The sequence below is a fragment of the Schistocerca americana genome, chromosome 11, assembly GCF_021461395.2.
Source record: "Schistocerca americana isolate TAMUIC-IGC-003095 chromosome 11, iqSchAmer2.1, whole genome shotgun sequence".
NCBI classification, from domain to species: Eukaryota; Metazoa; Arthropoda; class Insecta; order Orthoptera; family Acrididae; genus Schistocerca; species Schistocerca americana.
This window is the reverse complement of record NC_060129.1, coordinates 149,070,189-149,089,431: the sequence shown is the minus strand read 5'-3', so window position 1 is coordinate 149,089,431 and position 19,243 is coordinate 149,070,189. Positions and strand designations below refer to the sequence as shown.

Genomic DNA, 19,243 nt, shown 5'->3' with positions numbered 1-19,243 from the left:
GAAAAGTCCAGTCTAAATGAGAATTTGAGGTTTTTGTGTAAGTGCCACATGTCTTTAGGTAAATATATCGAAATTAAAATCTGTCTGTTATGAACAGTTTTTCTTAGGAACAAGAAGACGTACCAAGTTGAAATTTATGTCACTTACTAAGATCTATAGTCCCTTGGCCGTGTAAAACATTTAAACTTCAAAGTTAATGCAGTCAAACTGTATGGAGATTTATGCCACATATTTTGGTATTCGCAGGCCCCATCACAACCTAGAGGGTGCATCCCGTTGACTTAGAATCGTAAAATGTGTTGAGAAAAAGGTTTCACAGTAAAAGTAAAAGAAAAATCTGAAAATTGATAAATTGTAATAATATTTCATAAAAAATAGAGCTTAATGCATTTATCATCTGTCAAAAGCATAATAAAAATATTATGAATGGAAATGTAAAATGTAAGGTGTAGTTATGTTTTAGTAAGTAAATGAAAACATTTTACAAGGTCTTTTCTCTCTAAGGATATAAACTGAAGTCCCCCCCACTCCTTTTTATATGTCGGGGCTAGTCTCATGAACTATTGTAGAGATTTTGATAAGCTCTTGGAATTCCTGGGACTGATATATTGTCTCTATCAATGTCATAAACAGGAAATGATAGTTGCAATTCTCGACTCCTGGGATGGATAAACTATCTGTATACATAATTAAGTTGGTTGGGAACCCTCGGTGTGCGAGTCCTACTTCCACTCGTCCAGTTTTTTCTGTCTCTGCCAACTACTTAATTCTTCTCCTGTTTGGTGGGTTGTCTCCTTCACTCTGAAATTATTTTGAACTTTCTTCATGGAAACCTTCACTGTGAACTGTGAAATTTATTGAAACTGGAATCCAGCAACACTTGAACAGTGAACATTACAGCATAACTAGAGCAGACCTTTACAAATTGAGTTAGCTATTACAGTTAGTTGCTGTTATTGAACTTCATTTCCAGTGACTCAAAATTCAATTCTACTTCACGTGTCTGGAGAACATTAAGTTTTTAAATATTTTATACTGACTTGTCTGCAACTCTTTACTATTGCAGTAAGTGCGACCTGACTATAGTGCAATTACAAACTGCCATCATTATTCAGTTCCCAGGGGCACCAAAATCACGGAGCACATAATCATCGGGACACCTGGCAAAGTGCTGGACTGGGGGGTGAAGTTCAAATTCTTCGACCTGGGCCTCATTTCGGTGTTCGTGTTGGACGAGGCGGACATCATGATCGCCACCCAGGGCCACCAGGACCAGAGCTTCCGGATACACAAGTGAGTGAGTGCCGCAGCTGTCGGGACTGCACGTCTGGTGGTGCGGCAGGAAGTGCGGAGAGAGGACAGTGGCATTTTCTGCCTGCCAAAATGGTATGTGCTGCATCGGCACGGGCTGTACTGTGAGCTTGTGCGCTCAGGAAGTGCAAAACAGCTGGGTAGTGAGCTTTTGCCATACGGTCAGCAAAATAACTGGCATGGGCTTAACTAGAGAGGATGAAAAATGCAGACTGGCACAGCAGGAAAAAAAAAAAAAAAAAAAAAAATCATCTGCCATTGTCTTTAAATTTAAAGATTGAAGATATTTTGTGGGTGTAGCTTTTGTACTTATTTGTGTGGGTCTAGATTTGTACAGAAGTAAAATGTGGCACCAAAAAGTCGGGGCAAGAAGAAAATAGAAGCTTTCGAAATGTGGTGCTACAGAGCGATGCTGGAGATTAGATGGGTAGACCGAGAAACTAATGGGATACTGAAATCAAATGGGGAATAAATAAATTTTTGGGAGAACTTGATTGAAAGAAGGGATCTGTAACTAGGACATAGTCTGAGGTGTCGAGGAATTTTCAGTTTGGTAGTGAAGGGAAGTGGGGTGGGGGGAAGGGGGTGAGGGGGATGGGGGAGATAAAAATTGTAGGAGGAGACCACGGTTGACTACAATAAGCAGGTTCAAATGGTTGTAGAATGCTGTTATTATTCAGAGGAGGAGCCTCTTTGACAGCGCAGCAGCTTTGGCAGGAATAACTTGAGAGGTGCATCAAAACAGTCTTTCAACAGAAACCAATAACAATGTTCCAGGAGTGCTAGTTGTGCAGGGTTTGCAGAAGAGCTTCTGTGGAGTTTGGAATGTAGGAGATGAGGTACTGGCAGAATTTAAGCTGTGATGGCGGATCGTGAGTCGTTCTTGGGTGGCTCAGATGGTAGAGCACTTGTCCGCGAAAGGCAAAGGTCCTGAGTTCGAGTCTCAGTTCGTCACACAGTTTTAATCTGCCAGGAAGTTTCATATCAGCACACACTCCACTGCAGAGTGAAAATATCACTCTAATAACGATGTTGTATCCTGAACTGAGAGATAAAATTTGCCAAGTCGGGTAGTTAAAAAATAATATTGCCTTATTTCTTCAGTCTCAATGAGTTTCAAAGCTGAAACCCCATTATAAATCAGTCCTGTGCAACAAAACTCATAAACAGAGAATCTCAATGTAAAGTTACAAAACCCAAAACCTATTAAATAGAAACAGCTTTCTATAGCATTTATTTGCTGTATGTTAAAGTTTGGTTGTTTGGCACATTCTGAGTTTCGCTGTTGCAGGAAGTAGTTATCTCAACATTAGTTCTGTCTGATAAGGAATCCATCAGACCCGTTACTCATTGATTGTGATGAGTTTTAGGTATGTTATAGAGGGACCTGCCCCAAATATCTGGCCAGTGGATTCTCGTGTGATGATGGCCCTTAGTTTCTGAGAAAATCAATGTTGTATTTTATGAATATTTCCTTTACCTGTCATGTTCAAATAAATGTAACACAATGGCCAAAGTTTAGAGCCACCACACTGGCAGCAAGGGTTCAAATTGTGCCTGTGTACATACACACTCCAGTCATATAGAATATCATTTAATAGCATATATCATACAAAATTATTCAAAAATAGACATTTTTGCTATAATAATTTCATTAATAAATCAATTGTTACGGCATGCTTTCTTTAAATGTGTATTCCATTTATGGTTCATAGTTAAAATTCCAAATATTTTGTCAGTGTTTGGCATGTGCTGGACATGACCTCACCTCGTTGTCTACTGTCCCTCACTGGCACCACATATATTATTTAATCATATTCTCAATGATGAAATCAGAAAGACAATATACAGGCACAGTTTGAACCCTCACCACCAGCATGGTAGCTGTGAACCTTAACAGCTGTGCTGTGCTCACTTTATGAAAATCTGGCTAATGGTGCAGGTATAGGAACTGTGCATAAAACCTCGACATCGATATTCTAGGGTGAGGTAGCAGTAACTCCATCCCCTAATTTTGTGTAAAATTTGCTAGGTTGGTATATGGGGCACGTCCCTCCACAAAATACCCAAGACTCATTAAAATCCGTCAGTAACAATCTGATCATCTCCTTGTGAATGACACATCAGTGATAAAAGTTTACTGTTTTGTGCAGTTGTGTTATTGTTTGTTCCTTCTTGACAGTTTCACAGCCTTCAGTTTAATTGTATCTGTTTCATTCCTCTGATGTGACCTTCAAACTAGAGGGCATTCCACACTTGGTCTGCAAAGTGTTATGTATGTTCGTTACAGGAGCACACTGGACAAATAGTGAGTCACCGCAGGAAATATAATGATAATACAATGTAACATCGCCAACAGCACTGGTAATGGCTTGAGATGGGTGAGGAGACATGTCTCAGGGTTTCTTCAGGCCTGCAATATCCTGATGAAGTCATTAATTAATGATCAGATTGCATGTAGATACCAAACTGCGGCGATGTTAGTTGCCATGTTTCACCCACAGTTCCAGGTAATTCCAGATATGTTTTATAGGCGTAACATAGAGTGATTTAGTGGGCTGTTCGAGGTGTGATAGGGTGCTCGAGTATTTGTCAAATGGGGAATGTGCATGTGTGCAGCCCTGTGGAAACAGCTGTTGCCTTACTCAAATAACTTTCAGGAATGCAGCCAGGTGATGTTGTCAACAACCACTGATATTTCAACAGCAGCTCACCCTGCCATTTTCAAGGCATAACTGCAGCAAGTATACGCTGTACAAGGTAATTTTAAACCTCACTGTCATAAACCAAAGATAAATGGTGTCTGAAGTACTGCTAGTGAAGTTAATAATCGGTGGGTGAGATAGCTGTAACACCACCCCCCATTTTGCGACAAGAGGGAGAGCAGGATTCCATGCAGAATATAAACAAAAACTGCCATCTCTGTTTGTAAGGTTATTTGCTAATTTAATTTCAGCTTTTTCCTTAATAACACCATCCCATTAGATGGAAGTGCACGCCAGAATCTCTGTTTTGCTATATTCCATAGGGTGACCCGTGCCAAGACAATTTTCTGCATTGGCGGATTTGCTCAGCTGTTGTAAGCGTGTGTGCCACTTACACTCAGTACACTGACCCTCCACAGTCCTGATACTTAACCTATATATGACATGGCACAACTGCAAGGAATAAAGCAGACACCTACCTGATGAAAGCCACGATCATTCATTAGTGAACCTAAGAGGACCCTGGTCTTTGACGGTGGCCAAAAAAACACATTTAACGCAAATTTCTGCAAAATTCAAGCTATCGTGTTTGAAATGATCCCTGCATAAAGTGAAAAGAAATAGACTTTGGTGGCTGAAAGGTGACATCAAGATGGGTAACTCAGCCAGACAAACTCTCAGGATCTGAAATGATTTGGGCCCTTTACAAAGTACGGTATCCCTTTCGTGCTGGGCCAGATGGTGGCAGCTGTGGGCCTGTAGATAAGTCGGTGTGAGAAGACTTCTAATAAACTGAATGTACCAACAAAGCATCCACCTTCGTCCTGATCAGCACATCAAGGAAGGGGAAGGTTAAGGGAATTCAACCATCCTTTTTCGCCTCTATTGTGAAAGAAATATTCAGATGGTTTGAATTCAGGTGTTCTAAAATGTCATTCAGATTCTCAGTGCCATGAGGTTGGACAGCAAAAGTATTGTCTATATATCTGGAGATAAAAAGTCCACAACATACACAGATGAGCCAAAACACTATGACCACGTGCTTAATAGCTTGTTTGTCCATCCTTAGAATTAAATACGTCACTGAAGATTAAGGACTCTCACGTATATGTTGGAGTGCCTATCAGAATATTTCTGTGCTGCACAAGTTAGCCCTGTATTTAGCCATATTTGTAATTTTTCCTTTAGGAATGGTCAGTTTCCTGAACAATTAAAGTACTCAGTACAAAGCTGCTTTATAAAAAGGGAGAAAGGGATAATGTAGATAATTTTAGGCCTGTTTCTATGCCATCAGTGTTTGCTAAGCTGTTGAAAAGGCTGTGTATGGAAGGATAATTGATCATTTTATATCACACAATTTGCTATCAGATGTAGAGGTCGGCTTTAGAAGTCATTTAAAAGCTGAAAATGCTATATTCTCTTTTCTCTCTGTAGTAGTAGATGGGTTAAACAAAAGGTTTCAAATGCCGAGTATAATTTTTGATTTACCTAAGGTGTTTGTTTGTGTTTATCACAAAATATTGCTCCAGAAGTTCGACCATTACGGAATACAGGCAGTAGCTCACAATTGGTTCACCTCTTACTTGAGGAACAGACGGCAAAAGGTCATTATCCAAAATGTTGAGAATGGCTGTGATGTAGGGTTTGAGTGGGGTACAGTCAATTGGGTGAAGGGGGGAGGGGGGGGTGCCTCAGGGATCAGTGTTGGGGCCACTCCTGTTGCTTATTTATATAAGTGATACACACTCTAGTATTATGGGTAACTTTAAAATATTTGTGTTTGCTGATGACACTAGCTTGGTAATAAAGGATGTTGTGTGCAACATTGGCTCAGTTTTAAACATCGCAGTTCGTGGCTTAAGTTCATGGCTTGTAGAAAATAAACTAATGCTACATCACAGTTAAGACTCAGTTTTCATGGTTTCTAACACACAGTTAACCAAAACCTGACATTTTAATTTCACAGAATTGGCATATTATAAGTGAAACTGAACAGTTCATATTTCTAGTTGCTCAGATAGATAGTAACCTGTTGTGGAAAGCCCACATTCAGGATCTTGTTCAAAGACTTAATGCCGCCATTTTTACTATTCAAAAGGTATCTGATGTGTGTGTGTGTGTGTGTGTGTGTGTGTGTGTGTGTGTGTGTGTGTGTGTGTGTGTCCATTCACCGGGTTAGCTGAGAGCGCTAATCCGCTGCTTCCTGGACTCGGGTAGGCATGCTGACCCCAGATCAAATCCGCCTGGCGGATGTGTATACGCACCGAGACAACCAGGAAATCCGGGAGAAACCTGAGAATTTTTTTCATCCAGGAGAAAATTGGAACAATCCAGGGATTTTTCAGAATTCGGGAAATTGTTCATAGTTTTAATTTTCAGTTAATTTTTTAAATTTTGACTGGTAAGAACTGATACTCTTACAAAGAATACTACTGTATCCTGCTACTGCAGAATAATACTGCTGCAATAAAACATAAACGAGACACAAAACCAAAATAAAATTTTAGTTGCAACTGAAATGCACTTTTTACAACAACAAACACTGTGCACACACAAGCGACTGCCATCAGTGAAATGTGTTGAAGGCCTGTCAGATAGAAGTGAGTCTCATATCCAGTTTTCATTATGGGCATACCTGCAAAATACCTTAAGTCTAAGCCAAACAATCATTACTTTTCTTCCTACAAAGAAGAATGTTAAACTTGTTTGCTTCAAATACGTACACTGTTCATTTATCATGATTGTTATGTTTACAAAGACAATTTTCTGGGTATGATTGTACATATTTAGTTGTAACATTACTGCACTGCAGTATTTTTCAGTGTAAATTTTTCTTCAGAAAAAAATAATTTTCACTAAAAAGTAAACTAACCTCTGCTAATTAAAAAGTAAATGTTACTCTTAATTGTCCCTATCTTTACCCAGTTCAAACTACAGACATCAGTCATTATTAGGCACGTCAGACACAAATTCACTCAAGCAAGTTACTGCTAAAAAACATTTCTCTTTTCTATGTAAGTTCTTTGTTTCTGATCTTAAATTTTTTACTACTTTCTGAAATACTAGTAGATACATTTCTGAACTTTTTAGAAAATATTAAATAATATATACAAATACACTCCGAATGAAAAAAATCACTGAAAATATTTACAGTAACTCCTCAGTTTGCAGTTGTCATAATGTATACATGATGTTCATCTTCATTTATGTACAAAATCTCTTGGCTTTGTACATTGTTGGCCATAACAGTACTGCCTCTGTTCTGAAACTTATACATAAACAGGTGTAGTCACATTTCATCACACTTACATTTTACATTATGTTATTCTACAAAACTTTCACGTGTTCTCCTCACTCATTCCTCATCCACTGTTCAGTATGTTCATACAGTCTTTAGTACTGAAATGCATTCAAAAATGGTTTGTTAATAACTCTTACATCCTACAACACACTATGTACACTATATACCCACAAGATAGTTAAGAAAGAACAGACGAAAGCAAAATTTCTGAATGAAGGAGAGAGGTTGACAGTATGAAAACTAAAATGAAATATTGCCAACAACTCAGGATGCCTGGTGTTTGCCAAACACCTGATGTAGCAAAGAATGTGTGTCTCCTGAGGCCAGTTAGTTACCACTGTCACCATCCTCTTTCTGTATATACTTCCTTAGGTCAATGTTGTTGTATAGTCATAACAGTTTGTGGGTCTTACAATACTATAGCGTATAGGCCTTCACTTGAGGCTTGTTCACTATTATGAAGGAACTCTGACATTCGTCTGTGAATTTCTTGGTTTCCGCAGATAGTTTTTTTGACTTTTCCATAATTGTAACCAGTACCAAGTCTCCAATCTGAAAACTTGTGAGGGGCGCCCTAGTATCATGTCTTCTGTTTCTATGCAAAGCCTTCTTTCTATTTTGCTATTTTCTTTTTGTGCTCCATAGCCACTTCTGTTAGTTTAGGGAATTCCAACAGCTTGAAAAATAAATTATTAGGTCTAATCCCGCACAGCAATTCGACTGGTGGAAATCCAATGGCTTCATGCTTGTAAGTGATTAATCACGTCTTCAAAATATCGAAGATAGTTGGCCCAAGCTGAGTGCTTCTTATGACAGTATATCCTGCAAAGTTGATTAAGCTCTTTCATTATTCGTTCACACATATTACCTCGAGGGAAATACACAGAAATCTTTTATATGTTCAATATTTCTATTTCTCAGATACTTTTCAAACCCTTAGATACAAATTGTGGCCCATTGTTGCTTTTGGTACACCAATGGTCACAAAATAGTCCTTTTTCCAGTTTATTCCATTACTCTGGGATTTGTCTTTCATCCGGGTAAAATGTAACATACTTAGTGAGCCCATCGACTAGTAAAAATATGTACTCACAACACCTACCACCCCCCCCCTCCCCCTTCCTGAAGCAGGCAGTTGGCCAAACACTTCTCACTCAATTTTTGAATGCATTTTCTGTCCCCATAATGGCCATATTGTTGATGCATATAGTCTGTTAATAAATCAACATGTTGCTCTGGAAAGCAAAGTTGCCAGTCCTTAATATCTTTCTTTGAGTAAATAGTACACCTTGATGCAATCTGTAATATGCTGCTAATTTTGGAAAATTTTGATGGCCTAATGTGCTTTTAAGTAATTTCAGCTTATCATCTTGGTTTTATTCTCTCCTAATGTCTTTACAAATTCTCTTCAGTTGTCCCTCCTCTTCAGTGTGGATTGTTATATTAAAAATGTGGGCATCCTCTGTCGAAGCTGCGTTGGTAAAGTTCCGGAACTTCAAGCACTGATAGAAAGCACCGAAGCCGAAATCGTTATAGGTACAGAAAGCTGGTTGAAGCCAAAGATAAATTCTGCCGAAATTTTTACAAAGGTACGGACGGTGTTTAGAAAGGATAGATTGCATGCAACCGGTGGTGGAGTGTTCGTCGCTGTTAGTAGTAGTTTATCCTGTAGTGAAATAGAAGTGGATAGTTCCTGTGAATTATTATGGGTGGAGGTTACACTCAACAACCAAGCTAGGTTAATAATTGGCTCCTTTTACCGACCTCCCGACTCAGCAGCATTAGTGGCAGAACAACTGAGAGAAAGTTTGGAATACATTTCACATAAATTTTCTCAGCATGTTATGGTCTTAGGTGGAGATTTCAATTTACCAGATATAGACTGGGACACTCTGATGTTTAGGACGGGTGGTAGGGACAGAGCGTAGAGTGACATACTGAGTGCACTATCCGAAAATTACCTGGAGCAATTAAACAGAGAACCAACTCATGGAGATAACATCTTGGACCTACTGATAACAAACAGACTTTTCGACTCTGTAAGTGCAAGGGGAAACTACAGCCGTAATTTTTCCCGAGGGCATGCAGCTTTACTGTATGATTACATGATGATGGCGTCCTCTTGGGTAAAATATTCCGGAGGTAAAATAGTCCCCCATTCGGATCTCCGGGCGGGGACTACTCAAGAGGATGTCGTTACCAGGAGAAAGAAAACTGGCGTTCTACGGATCGGAGCGTGGAATGTCAGATCCCTTTATCGGGCAGGTAGGTTAGAAAATTTAAAAAGGGAAATGGATAGGTTGAAGTTAGATATAGTGGGAATTAGTGAAGTTCGGTGGCAGGAGGAACAAGACTTCTGGTCAGGTGACTACAGGGTTATAAACACAAAATCAAATAGGGGTAATGCAGGAGTAGGTTTAATAATGAATAGGAAAATAGGAATGCGGATAAGCTACTACAAACAGCATAGTGAACGCATTATTGTGGCCAAGATAGATACGAAGCCCACACCTACTACAGTAGTAAAAGTTTATATGCCAACTAGCTCTGCAGATGACGAAGAAATTGAAGAAATGTATGATGAAATAAAAGAAATTATTCAGATTGAGAAGGGAGACGAAAATTTAATAGTCATGGGTGACTGGAATTCGAGTGTAGGAAAAGGGAGAGAAGGAAACATAGTAGGTGAATATGGATTGGGGGACAGAAATGAAAGAGGAAGCCGCCTGGTAGAATTTTGCACAGAGCACAACATAATCATAACTAACACTTGGTTTAAGAATCATGAAAGAAGGTTGTATACATGGAAGAACCCTGGAGATACTAAAAGGTATCAGATAGATTATATAATGGTAAGACAGAGATTTAGGAACCAGGTTTTAAATTGTAAGACATTTCCAGGGGCAGATGTGGACTCTGACCACAATCTATTGGTTATGACCTGTAGATTAAAACTGAAGAAACTGCAAAAAGGTGGGAATTTAAGGAGATGGGACCTGGATAAACTAAAAGAACCAGAGGTTGTACAGAGATTCAGGGAGAGCATAAGGGAGCAATTGACAGGAATGGGGGAAATAAATACAGTAGAAGAAGAATGGGTAGCTTTGAGGGATGAAGTAGTGAAGGCAGCAGAGGATCAAGTAGGTAAAAAGACGAGCGCTAGTAGAAATCCTTGGGTAACAGAAGAAATATTGAATTTAATTGATGAAAGGAGAAAATATAAAAATGCAGTAAGTGAAACAGGCAAAAAGGAATACAAACGTCTCAAAAATGAGATCGACAGGAAGTGCAAAATGGCTAAGCAGGGATGGCTAGAGGACAAATGTAAGGATGTAGAGGCCTATCTCACTAGGGGTAAGATAGATACCGCCTACAGGAAAATTAAAGAGACCTTTGGAGATAAGAGAACGACTTGTATGAATATCAAGAGCTCAGATGGAAGCCCAGTTCTAAGCAAAGAAGGGAAAGCAGAAAGGTGGAAGGAGTATATAGAGGGTCTATACAAGGGCGATGTACTTGGGGACAATATTATGGAAATGGAAGAGGATGTAGATGAAGATGAAATGGGAGATATGATACTGCGTGAAGAGTTTGACAGAGCACTGAAAGACCTGAGTCGAAACAAAGCCCCCGGAGTAGACAATATTCCATTGGAACTACTGACGGCCGTGGGAGAGCCAGTCCTGACAAAACTCTACCATCTGGTGAGGAAGATGTATGAGACAGGCGAAATACCCTCAGACTTCAAGAAGAATATAATAATTCCAATCCCAAAGAAAGCAGGTGTTGACAGATGTGAAAATTACCGAACTATCAGCTTAATAAGTCACAGCTGCAAAATACTAACACGAATTCTTTACAGACGAATGGAAAAACTAGTAGAAGCCAACCTCGGGGAAGATCAGTTTGGATTCCGTAGAAACACTGGAACACGTGAGGAAATACTGACCTTACGACTTATCTTAGAAGAAATATTAAGGAAAGGCAAACCTACGTTTCTAGCATTTGTAGACTTAGAGAAAGCTTTTGACAATGTTGACTGGAATACTCTCTTTCAAATTCTAAAGGTGGCAGGGGTAAAATACAGGGAGCGAAAGGCTATTTACAATTTGTACAGAAACCAGATGGCAGTTATAAGAGTCGAGGGACATGAAAGGGAAGCAGTGGTTGGGAAGGGAGTAAGACAGGGTTGTAGCCTCTCCCCGATGTTGTTCAATCTGTATATTGAGCAAGCAGTAAAGGAAACAAAAGAAAAATTCGGAGTAGGTATGAAAATTCATGGAGAAGAAATAAAAACTTTGAGGTTCGCCGATGACATTGTAATTCTGTCAGAGACAGCAAAGGACTTGGAAGAGCAGTTGAATGGAATGGACAGTGTCTTGAAAGGAGGATATAAGATGAACATCAACAAAAGCAAAACAAGGATAATGGAATGTAGTCTAATTAAGTCGGGTGATGCTGAGGGAATTAGATTAGGAAATGAGGCACTTAAAGTAGTAAAGGAGTTTTGCTATTTGGGGAGCAAAATAACTGATGATGGTCGAAGTAGAGAGGATATAAAATGTAGGCTGGCAATGGCAAGGAAAGCGCTTCTGAAGAAGAGAAATTTGTTAACATCCAGTATTGATTTAAGTGTCAGGAAGTCATTTCTGAAAGTATTTGTATGGAGTGTAGCCATGTATGGAAGTGAAACATGGACGATAAATAGTTTGGACAAGAAGAGCATAGAAGCTTTCGAAATGTGGTGCTACAGAAGAATGCTGAAGATTAGATGGGTAGATCACATAACTAATGAGGAAGTATTGAATAGGATTGGGGAAAAGAGAAGTTTGTGGCACAACTTGACCAGAAGAAGGGATCGGTTGGTAGGACATGTTCTGAGGCATCAAGGGATCACCAGTTTAGTATTGGAGGGCAGCGTGGAGGGTAAAAATCGTAGAGGGAGACCAAGAGATGAATACACTAAGCAGATTCAGAAGGATGTAGGTTGCAGTAGGTACTGGGAGATGAAAAAGCTTGCACAGGATAGAGTAGCATGGAGAGCTGCATCAAACCAGTCTCAGGACTGAAGACCACAACAACAACAAGTGCAGAACAGGGAATCAGTGATCATAAGGCCGTTGCAGCATCCCTGAGTATGGAAGTTAATAGGAATATTAAAAAAAAAAAAAAAATAGGAGGAAGGTTTATCTGTTTAGCAAGAGTAATAAAAGGCAGATTTCAGACTACCTAACAGATCAAAACGAAAATTTCTGTTCCGACACTGACAATGTTGAGTGTTTATGGAAAAAGTTCAAGGCAATCGTAAAATGCGTTTTAGACAGGTATGTGCTGAGTAAAACTGTGAGGGACGGGAAAAACCCACCGTGGTACAACAGCAAAGTTAGGAAACTACTGCGAAAGCAAAGAGAGCTTCACACTAAGTTTAAACGCAGCCAAAACCTCTCGGACAAACAGAAGCTAAACGATGTCAAAGTTAGCGTAAGGAGGGCTATGCGTGAAGCGTTCAGTGAATTAGAAAGTAAAATTCTATGTACCGACTTGACAGAAAATCCTAGGAAGTTCTGGTCTTACGTTAAATCAGTAAGTGGCTCGAAACAGCATATCCAGACACTCAGGGATGATGATGGCATTGAAACAGAGGATGACACGCATAAAGCTGAAATACTAAACACCTTTTTCCAAAGCTGTTTCACAGAGGAAGACCGCACTGCAGTTCCTTCTCTAAATCCTCGCACAAACGAAAAAATGGCTGACATCGAAATAAGTGTCCAAGGAATAGAAAAGCAACTGGAATCACTCAGCAGAGGAAAGTCCACTGGACCTGACGGGATACCAATTTAATTCTACACAGAGTATGCGAAAGAACTTGCCTGCCCCCCTTCTAACAGCCGTGTACCACAAGTTTCTAGAGGAACGGAAGGTTTCAAATGATTGGAAAAGAGCACAGGTAGTCCCAGTCTTCAAGAAGGGTTGTCGAGCAGATGCGCAAAACTATAGACCTATATCTCTGACGTCGATTTGTTGTAGAATTTTAGAACGTGTTTTTTGCTCAACTATCATGTCGTTTTTGGAAACCCAGAATCTACTATGTAGGAATCATCATGGATTCCGGAAACAGCGATCGTGTGAGACCCAACTCGCTTTATTTGTTCATGAGACCCAGAAAATATTAGATACAGGCTCCCAGGTAGATGCTATTTTCCTTGACTTCCGGAAGGCGTTCGATACAGTTCCGCACTGTCGCCTGATAAAGTAAGAGCCTACGGAATATCAGACCAGCTGTGTGGCTGGATTGAAGAGTTTTTAGCAAACAGAACACAGCATGTTGTTATCAATGGACAGATGTCTACAGACGTTAAAGTAACCTCTGGCGTGCCACAGGGGAGTGTTATGGGACCATTGCTTTTCACAATACATATAAATGACCTAGCAGATAGTGTCGGAAGTTCCATGCGGCTTTTCGCGGATGATGCTGTAGTATACAGAGAAGTTGCAGCATTAGAAAATTGTAGCGAAATGCAGGAAGATCTGCAGCGGATAGCCACTTGGTGCAGGGAGTGGCAACTGACCCTTAACATAGACAAATGTAATGTATTGCGAATACATAGAAAGAAGGATCCTTTATTGTATGATTATATGATAGCGCAACAAACACTGGTAGCAGTTACTTCTGTAAAATATCTGGGAGTATGCGTGCGGAACGATTTGAAGTGGAATGATCTTATAAAATTAATTGTGGGTAAAGTGGGTACCAGGTTGAGATTCATTAGGAGAGTCCTTAGAAAATGTAGTCCATCAACAAGGGAGGTGGCTTACAAAACACTCGTTCGACCTATACTTGAGTATTGCTCATCAGTGTGGGATCCGTACCAGATCGGGTTGACGGAAGAGATACAGAAGATCCAAAGAAGAGCGGCGCGTTTCGTCACAGGGTTATTTGGTAACCGTGATAGCGTTACGGAGATGTTTAGCGAACTCAAGTGGCAGACTCTGCAAGAGAGGCGCTCTGCATCGCGGTGTAGCCTGCTCGCCATGTTTCGAGAGGGTGCGTTTCTGGATGAGGTATCGAATATATTGCTTCCCCCTACTTATACCTCCCGAGGAGATCATGAATGTAAAATTAGAGAGATTAGAGCGCGCACGGAGGCTTTCTGACAGTCGTTCTTCCCGCGAACCATACGCGACTGGAACAGGAAAGGGAGGTAATGACAGTGGCACGTAAAGTGCCCTCCGCCACACACCGTTGGGTGGCTTGCGGAGTATAAATGTAGATGTAGATGTAGATGATCTCGCGTTGGTTATATTTTCTCTTCGTTTACCTCTATAATACACAACAAAGAGGTGAAAAATTTCATGCCGTTAATTTTCTGTAATAGTTCATCTATATTTTTGGTCTCATAACTTTATTTTCTTCAAAGCTCTTGCATCCAAAACAAGCCCAATAGGTATTTTTTGCGGACCACAACTAATAGATTATTATATACACTAATGCCCCTTTTGGTTATGTTCCATTTAAGCATTTTCTGGAGCATTTCCCTTATTGCTTCTCAGAGCCCTTAATACGTTTAATTTCTATATCAGACTTCTGTAAATACAATGCCCACCTTGTTAGTCTTGGGTGCTCTACATAAATTTTGCCTAAAGGTGGTCACTGTATATGATTATTTTATGACCTAATAAGTAATGTTGAAATTTCCTTAACCCAAATATAAAGTTGAGAGCTCCTAGTTTGGATATACCATGATTCTTCTCAGCCTGTGACAAAGATCTACTAGCAAACACTATTGTTTTGTGGACTTGCTCTTCTCCTTCATTTTCAGTTTGAAACAATTCCATCCCCAGACTATACTTACATGCATCTGATGCTAGGCAGAAAGGCTTGGGGAAATTGGGATGATTCAAAATTTGACTGTTTATCAAAGCTGCATTAAGTTCTTCAGGGGTCTTTGACACTCCCTTGTCCACCTACGTTGCATTCTTTTTCAGTAAATCTCTTAAACAAGCTGTGTTGAATAATTGTCACGCCATGAATTTTTGATAAAACCAAATAGTCTGAATATTCCCTTTAAATCTGTAAAACTTTCCTATTTGTAGGTGCTGCCAACTATTTCAGGATCTGGCTTTATCCCTTCTCCATTGACAATATTTTATTTCTTTCTCAATGTTGTCTAATTTCAACTTCATTCCACCACTTACTGTGGTTTCCAAAACTCGATCCAGTAACATGCAATGTTCTACCCAACTGCTAGTTGAAATTAACACATCATCCATAAACACAGTTATTCACTTCAACAGTTCATCACCTAATACTTGGGACATCACCCTGATGAAAGGACAAACAATGATATTCAAACCAAAGGGAACTACTTTACATTGGTAATATTGTCCCTCAAATAGAAAGGATTTGTACTTCTGCCATTATATCCATAGAGGTGAAAAATTTCATGCCGTTAATTTTCTGTAATAGTTCATCTATATTTTTGGGCTCATAACTTTATTTTCTTCAAAGCTCTTGCATCCAAAACAAGCCCAATAGGTATTTTTTGCGGACCACAACTAATAGATTATTATATACACTAATGCCCCTTTTGGTTATGTTCCATTTAAGCATTTTCTGGAGCATTTCCCTTATTGCTTCTTTATGCGCCTCCACAATCACAGTGTTTTTTTAACTGTGCATAATTTTTTACTGTTAGATAACATTGGTAATCTTTGATTAGTCATGGCCGGTCCAAAAATGCATCCTGGTGTTTACTTAAAACCCGTTTTATCTCATTTTTCTGCATCTCTGTCAAATTAGATAACTCCACTACCTTTTGTTCCATTCGGACCCTGATGTTTCTTATTTCATCAGGACCTATTTCCTCCCTTTCTCCATACTCATCGTATCCCACAATACCCTCCTATTTCCTGCAGCAATGTATAGGTACACCACATTGCTCACCTGCTGGAGACTGCTTCTTCCTGCAGATGGCAGTCAGCCACTTCCTATGTACAGTAATGACAGCTTCATTATTCCCAAAATCTATCTTCCCTTTGTATTTTTGCAGAAAATGTGCCCCAAGCAACATCTCCACACTGAACCTGAAAATTATCAGGAAATTCTGGTACAATTACTCACACTGAATCTTTACAGGTAACATTACCTCATGAGTTACTGCTTTCTTACTTTTAGCTGTGCTACTAAAATTTTTATTGTTGAGGAGGGCATAATAACTATTTTTTTCCAATTGGCAATAGCATCTACAAAATTTTTTGACACTGCACGTTCATCTGAACCACTATCAATTAAGAAAGGAACTTTTTCACCAAAAACTGTAACCTCTGTTATCAGTCCACCTGATGATTCTTCAACAGTTCCAGGATCTGGTTCTTCCAGTAAATCCCGCACTACCTCATGTCTGTTGAATCCTATTCCTTCTACGGAAATAACACACACATTTAGAGGCCTACTTCTTTTTTAATTGTGGCAGCTTTAATTAATTTGTCTACTAGTGACAAATCAAAACATTTCTTGAAACATTCACCTTCTCTAATCCTCTCAGATTCTGCAACACTTCCTTTTATGTTGTCAGAATTTAAAAAAAAACCCCAACTTTATCTACTTCTGTTGCTGCATCACTATTCAATGAGCTTTCTTCCACTCTGCCGGCGTCCGCAGCTCGTGGTCGTGCGGTAGCGTTCTCGCTTCCCGCGCCCGGGTTCCCGGGTTCGATTCCCAGCGGGGTCAGGGATTTTCTCTGCCTCGTGATGACTGGGTGTTGTGTGATGTTCTTAGTTTAGTTAGGTTTAAGTAGTTCTAAGTTCTAGGGGACTGATGACCATAGATGTTAAGTCCCATAGTGCTCAGAGCCATTTGAACCATTTTGAACTCTGCCGACACCTTCTTTGACATTTGAAACTGGTCCATCACTATCAGACAGAATCTCCTCCCTTTCCTGTGGTAGGTTTATAGTACCTGTACCACTAATGTGTTGTTTCATTGGTTGCTGGCTTACAAAGGGCTTTGCTAGTGGATTTAACCTATTTCTGGAAGTCTGCAAATGCTAGCTTCCTTACAGATTGCTGCTAGTTTTCCTCATTGCCTACTCTTCCATTAGCCATAGCATTCCATTAATTTGGCTGTCTGGGATGCTGTTCTGCTGTCTCAAGTGAGTGCTGATTTTGATAACTGTCATTCATGTACCCATAATTTCTCCAGCCAGTAAAACCCCCCTTGTCCTTTGGACATTCCTCTCTGATGTTGGATCTTTGCGCACCTTTTTACTTGCACTTCACTTTTGCGTAGTTGGAGTCCTATAATCTCTATTATTTTCCTCTTCTTTCCAAATATTCTTTACCCTTTTTCAAGTATAAAATGAGCTTGTTAATGTCGCCTCTGGGCGCAGAAGTTACTTTCTTTCACCAGTACAAAGGTGATTCGTTTTCTAATCCCATTATAATTTGTTCCGTTTCTAACTTGGTAGCCATGTAATACAAAATAGTTACCACTTCCTGACAAACCTCATAATAGTATATTTCTTTGGGTTAAACTTTCACCTGACCAAAAGCTGTTTAATACGTCCATCTGTTCTCTCTTCCCTCAGTATTCCCCAAAGAAAGTCTAAAACTTTCCATGCTGTCATCCTTGTCTACCATAAGATTAGATAACACAAAGCGTCTTCAAAATCACTCCAGAATGCTTTGGGATGCACAATCTTGTTGGGATCAGAGCTCAGAAACTATCTGTGGTTAACAAAGGCAGTTTGAGGACACTGCAACACCATTTATCATTACATGACCACTACTGTCAGTAATTTTCTGTTCTACATTTGTCAGTCTAATGTCATGCTAGGTTATCAGTTACTACTGTACTAAATTGTGACCAGTTACTTTCTAAATAATTTATTCATGCACACACATGCCCTCCAAACAGTTCTTTTTTGTCACTTTCCTCCTCAATTTTATAGCCAGAATTTATGATCCTCGTTACACTGTTTATCAACATGATCTACTTGAGCATGTACTTTATTCAAGTCAGCACTTAACTGTTCACCTAGATGTTCATTACCTTCAGTAACTTGCTTTATATGGGTAGTTAGCTCACCTTTTACTGTGACAATATAATTCTTATGTTCTTGTTACGCATGGCATATTTGCCCTCTCACGCTTTCGTTAAGTTGTGATAACTCATTTTTTACAGAATCACAGAAAATTCTGTGATCAATTTCCTACAGAATTTCCTCTTCAAAATTTTTCAATTTATTATCAGACTGTTCTTACTGATCTATAAATTACTGATTAATTTGAGAAAGTAATCCACTTATTTTACTATTTGTTTAATTACCCAGCCCACTTATTTTACTATCCACATCAGACCGAAGTTCATTTGTTTTTGTATTCATTCCCTTCATTATACTGCCAATATCCCCATTGTTTTGGAACATTGTTGCAATGCTAACTTTCTGCTCACCAGCCTCTAATGCTGGCTCTATTTTCACTTCAGTGACAGTAAATGGTACCAATTTAACATTCAGACCAGGTGTCTGTTCCCTACTTATTTCTTGACCTGCAGTACTTACATTTTTCTCATCAACTTCAAATCCTGTCCCTTTTATTACTTCCTTCGTTAGACCCGGTGCTAACTTAACATTAGCTTTCACCTTGTTTTGCTCATTAGTTGACCCATAAGTATCGGATGCTGAATTTTGATAACCACCGTCTTCAATTTGACGCACATTAAAACTAAATCTATCCACACTCACACACCAAACGAAGAAAAACACTACTTAGCTTTTTCTCCACATTGTCAGTACACCGAGATGCTACTGTGAGTCCGTCTGCCACAGGGTGCCAACACTGGTCCAGTTTCTGGGACCCCACAGCAGCCAACTGCTCCTTGTGCTGGTCTGCTACTGCTCGCTGCTCCACGGTGCGCTGTTGG

The 19,243-nt window shown here is 39.6% G+C and overlaps 1 protein-coding gene across 1 annotated transcript in view; it reads left to right on the top strand.

Annotated features, from left to right (window-relative positions):
• The window catches only part of LOC124553824 (DEAD-box helicase Dbp80-like), a 147,009-nt gene that overhangs the window by 101,648 nt on the left and 26,118 nt on the right, over window positions 1-19,243 (top strand). Inside the window, exon 6 of the mRNA XM_047127811.1 lies at window positions 1,116-1,293. Coding sequence (XP_046983767.1) covers window positions 1,116-1,293 — 178 coding nt within the window. The remainder of the gene's footprint in view (window positions 1-1,115; window positions 1,294-19,243) is intronic.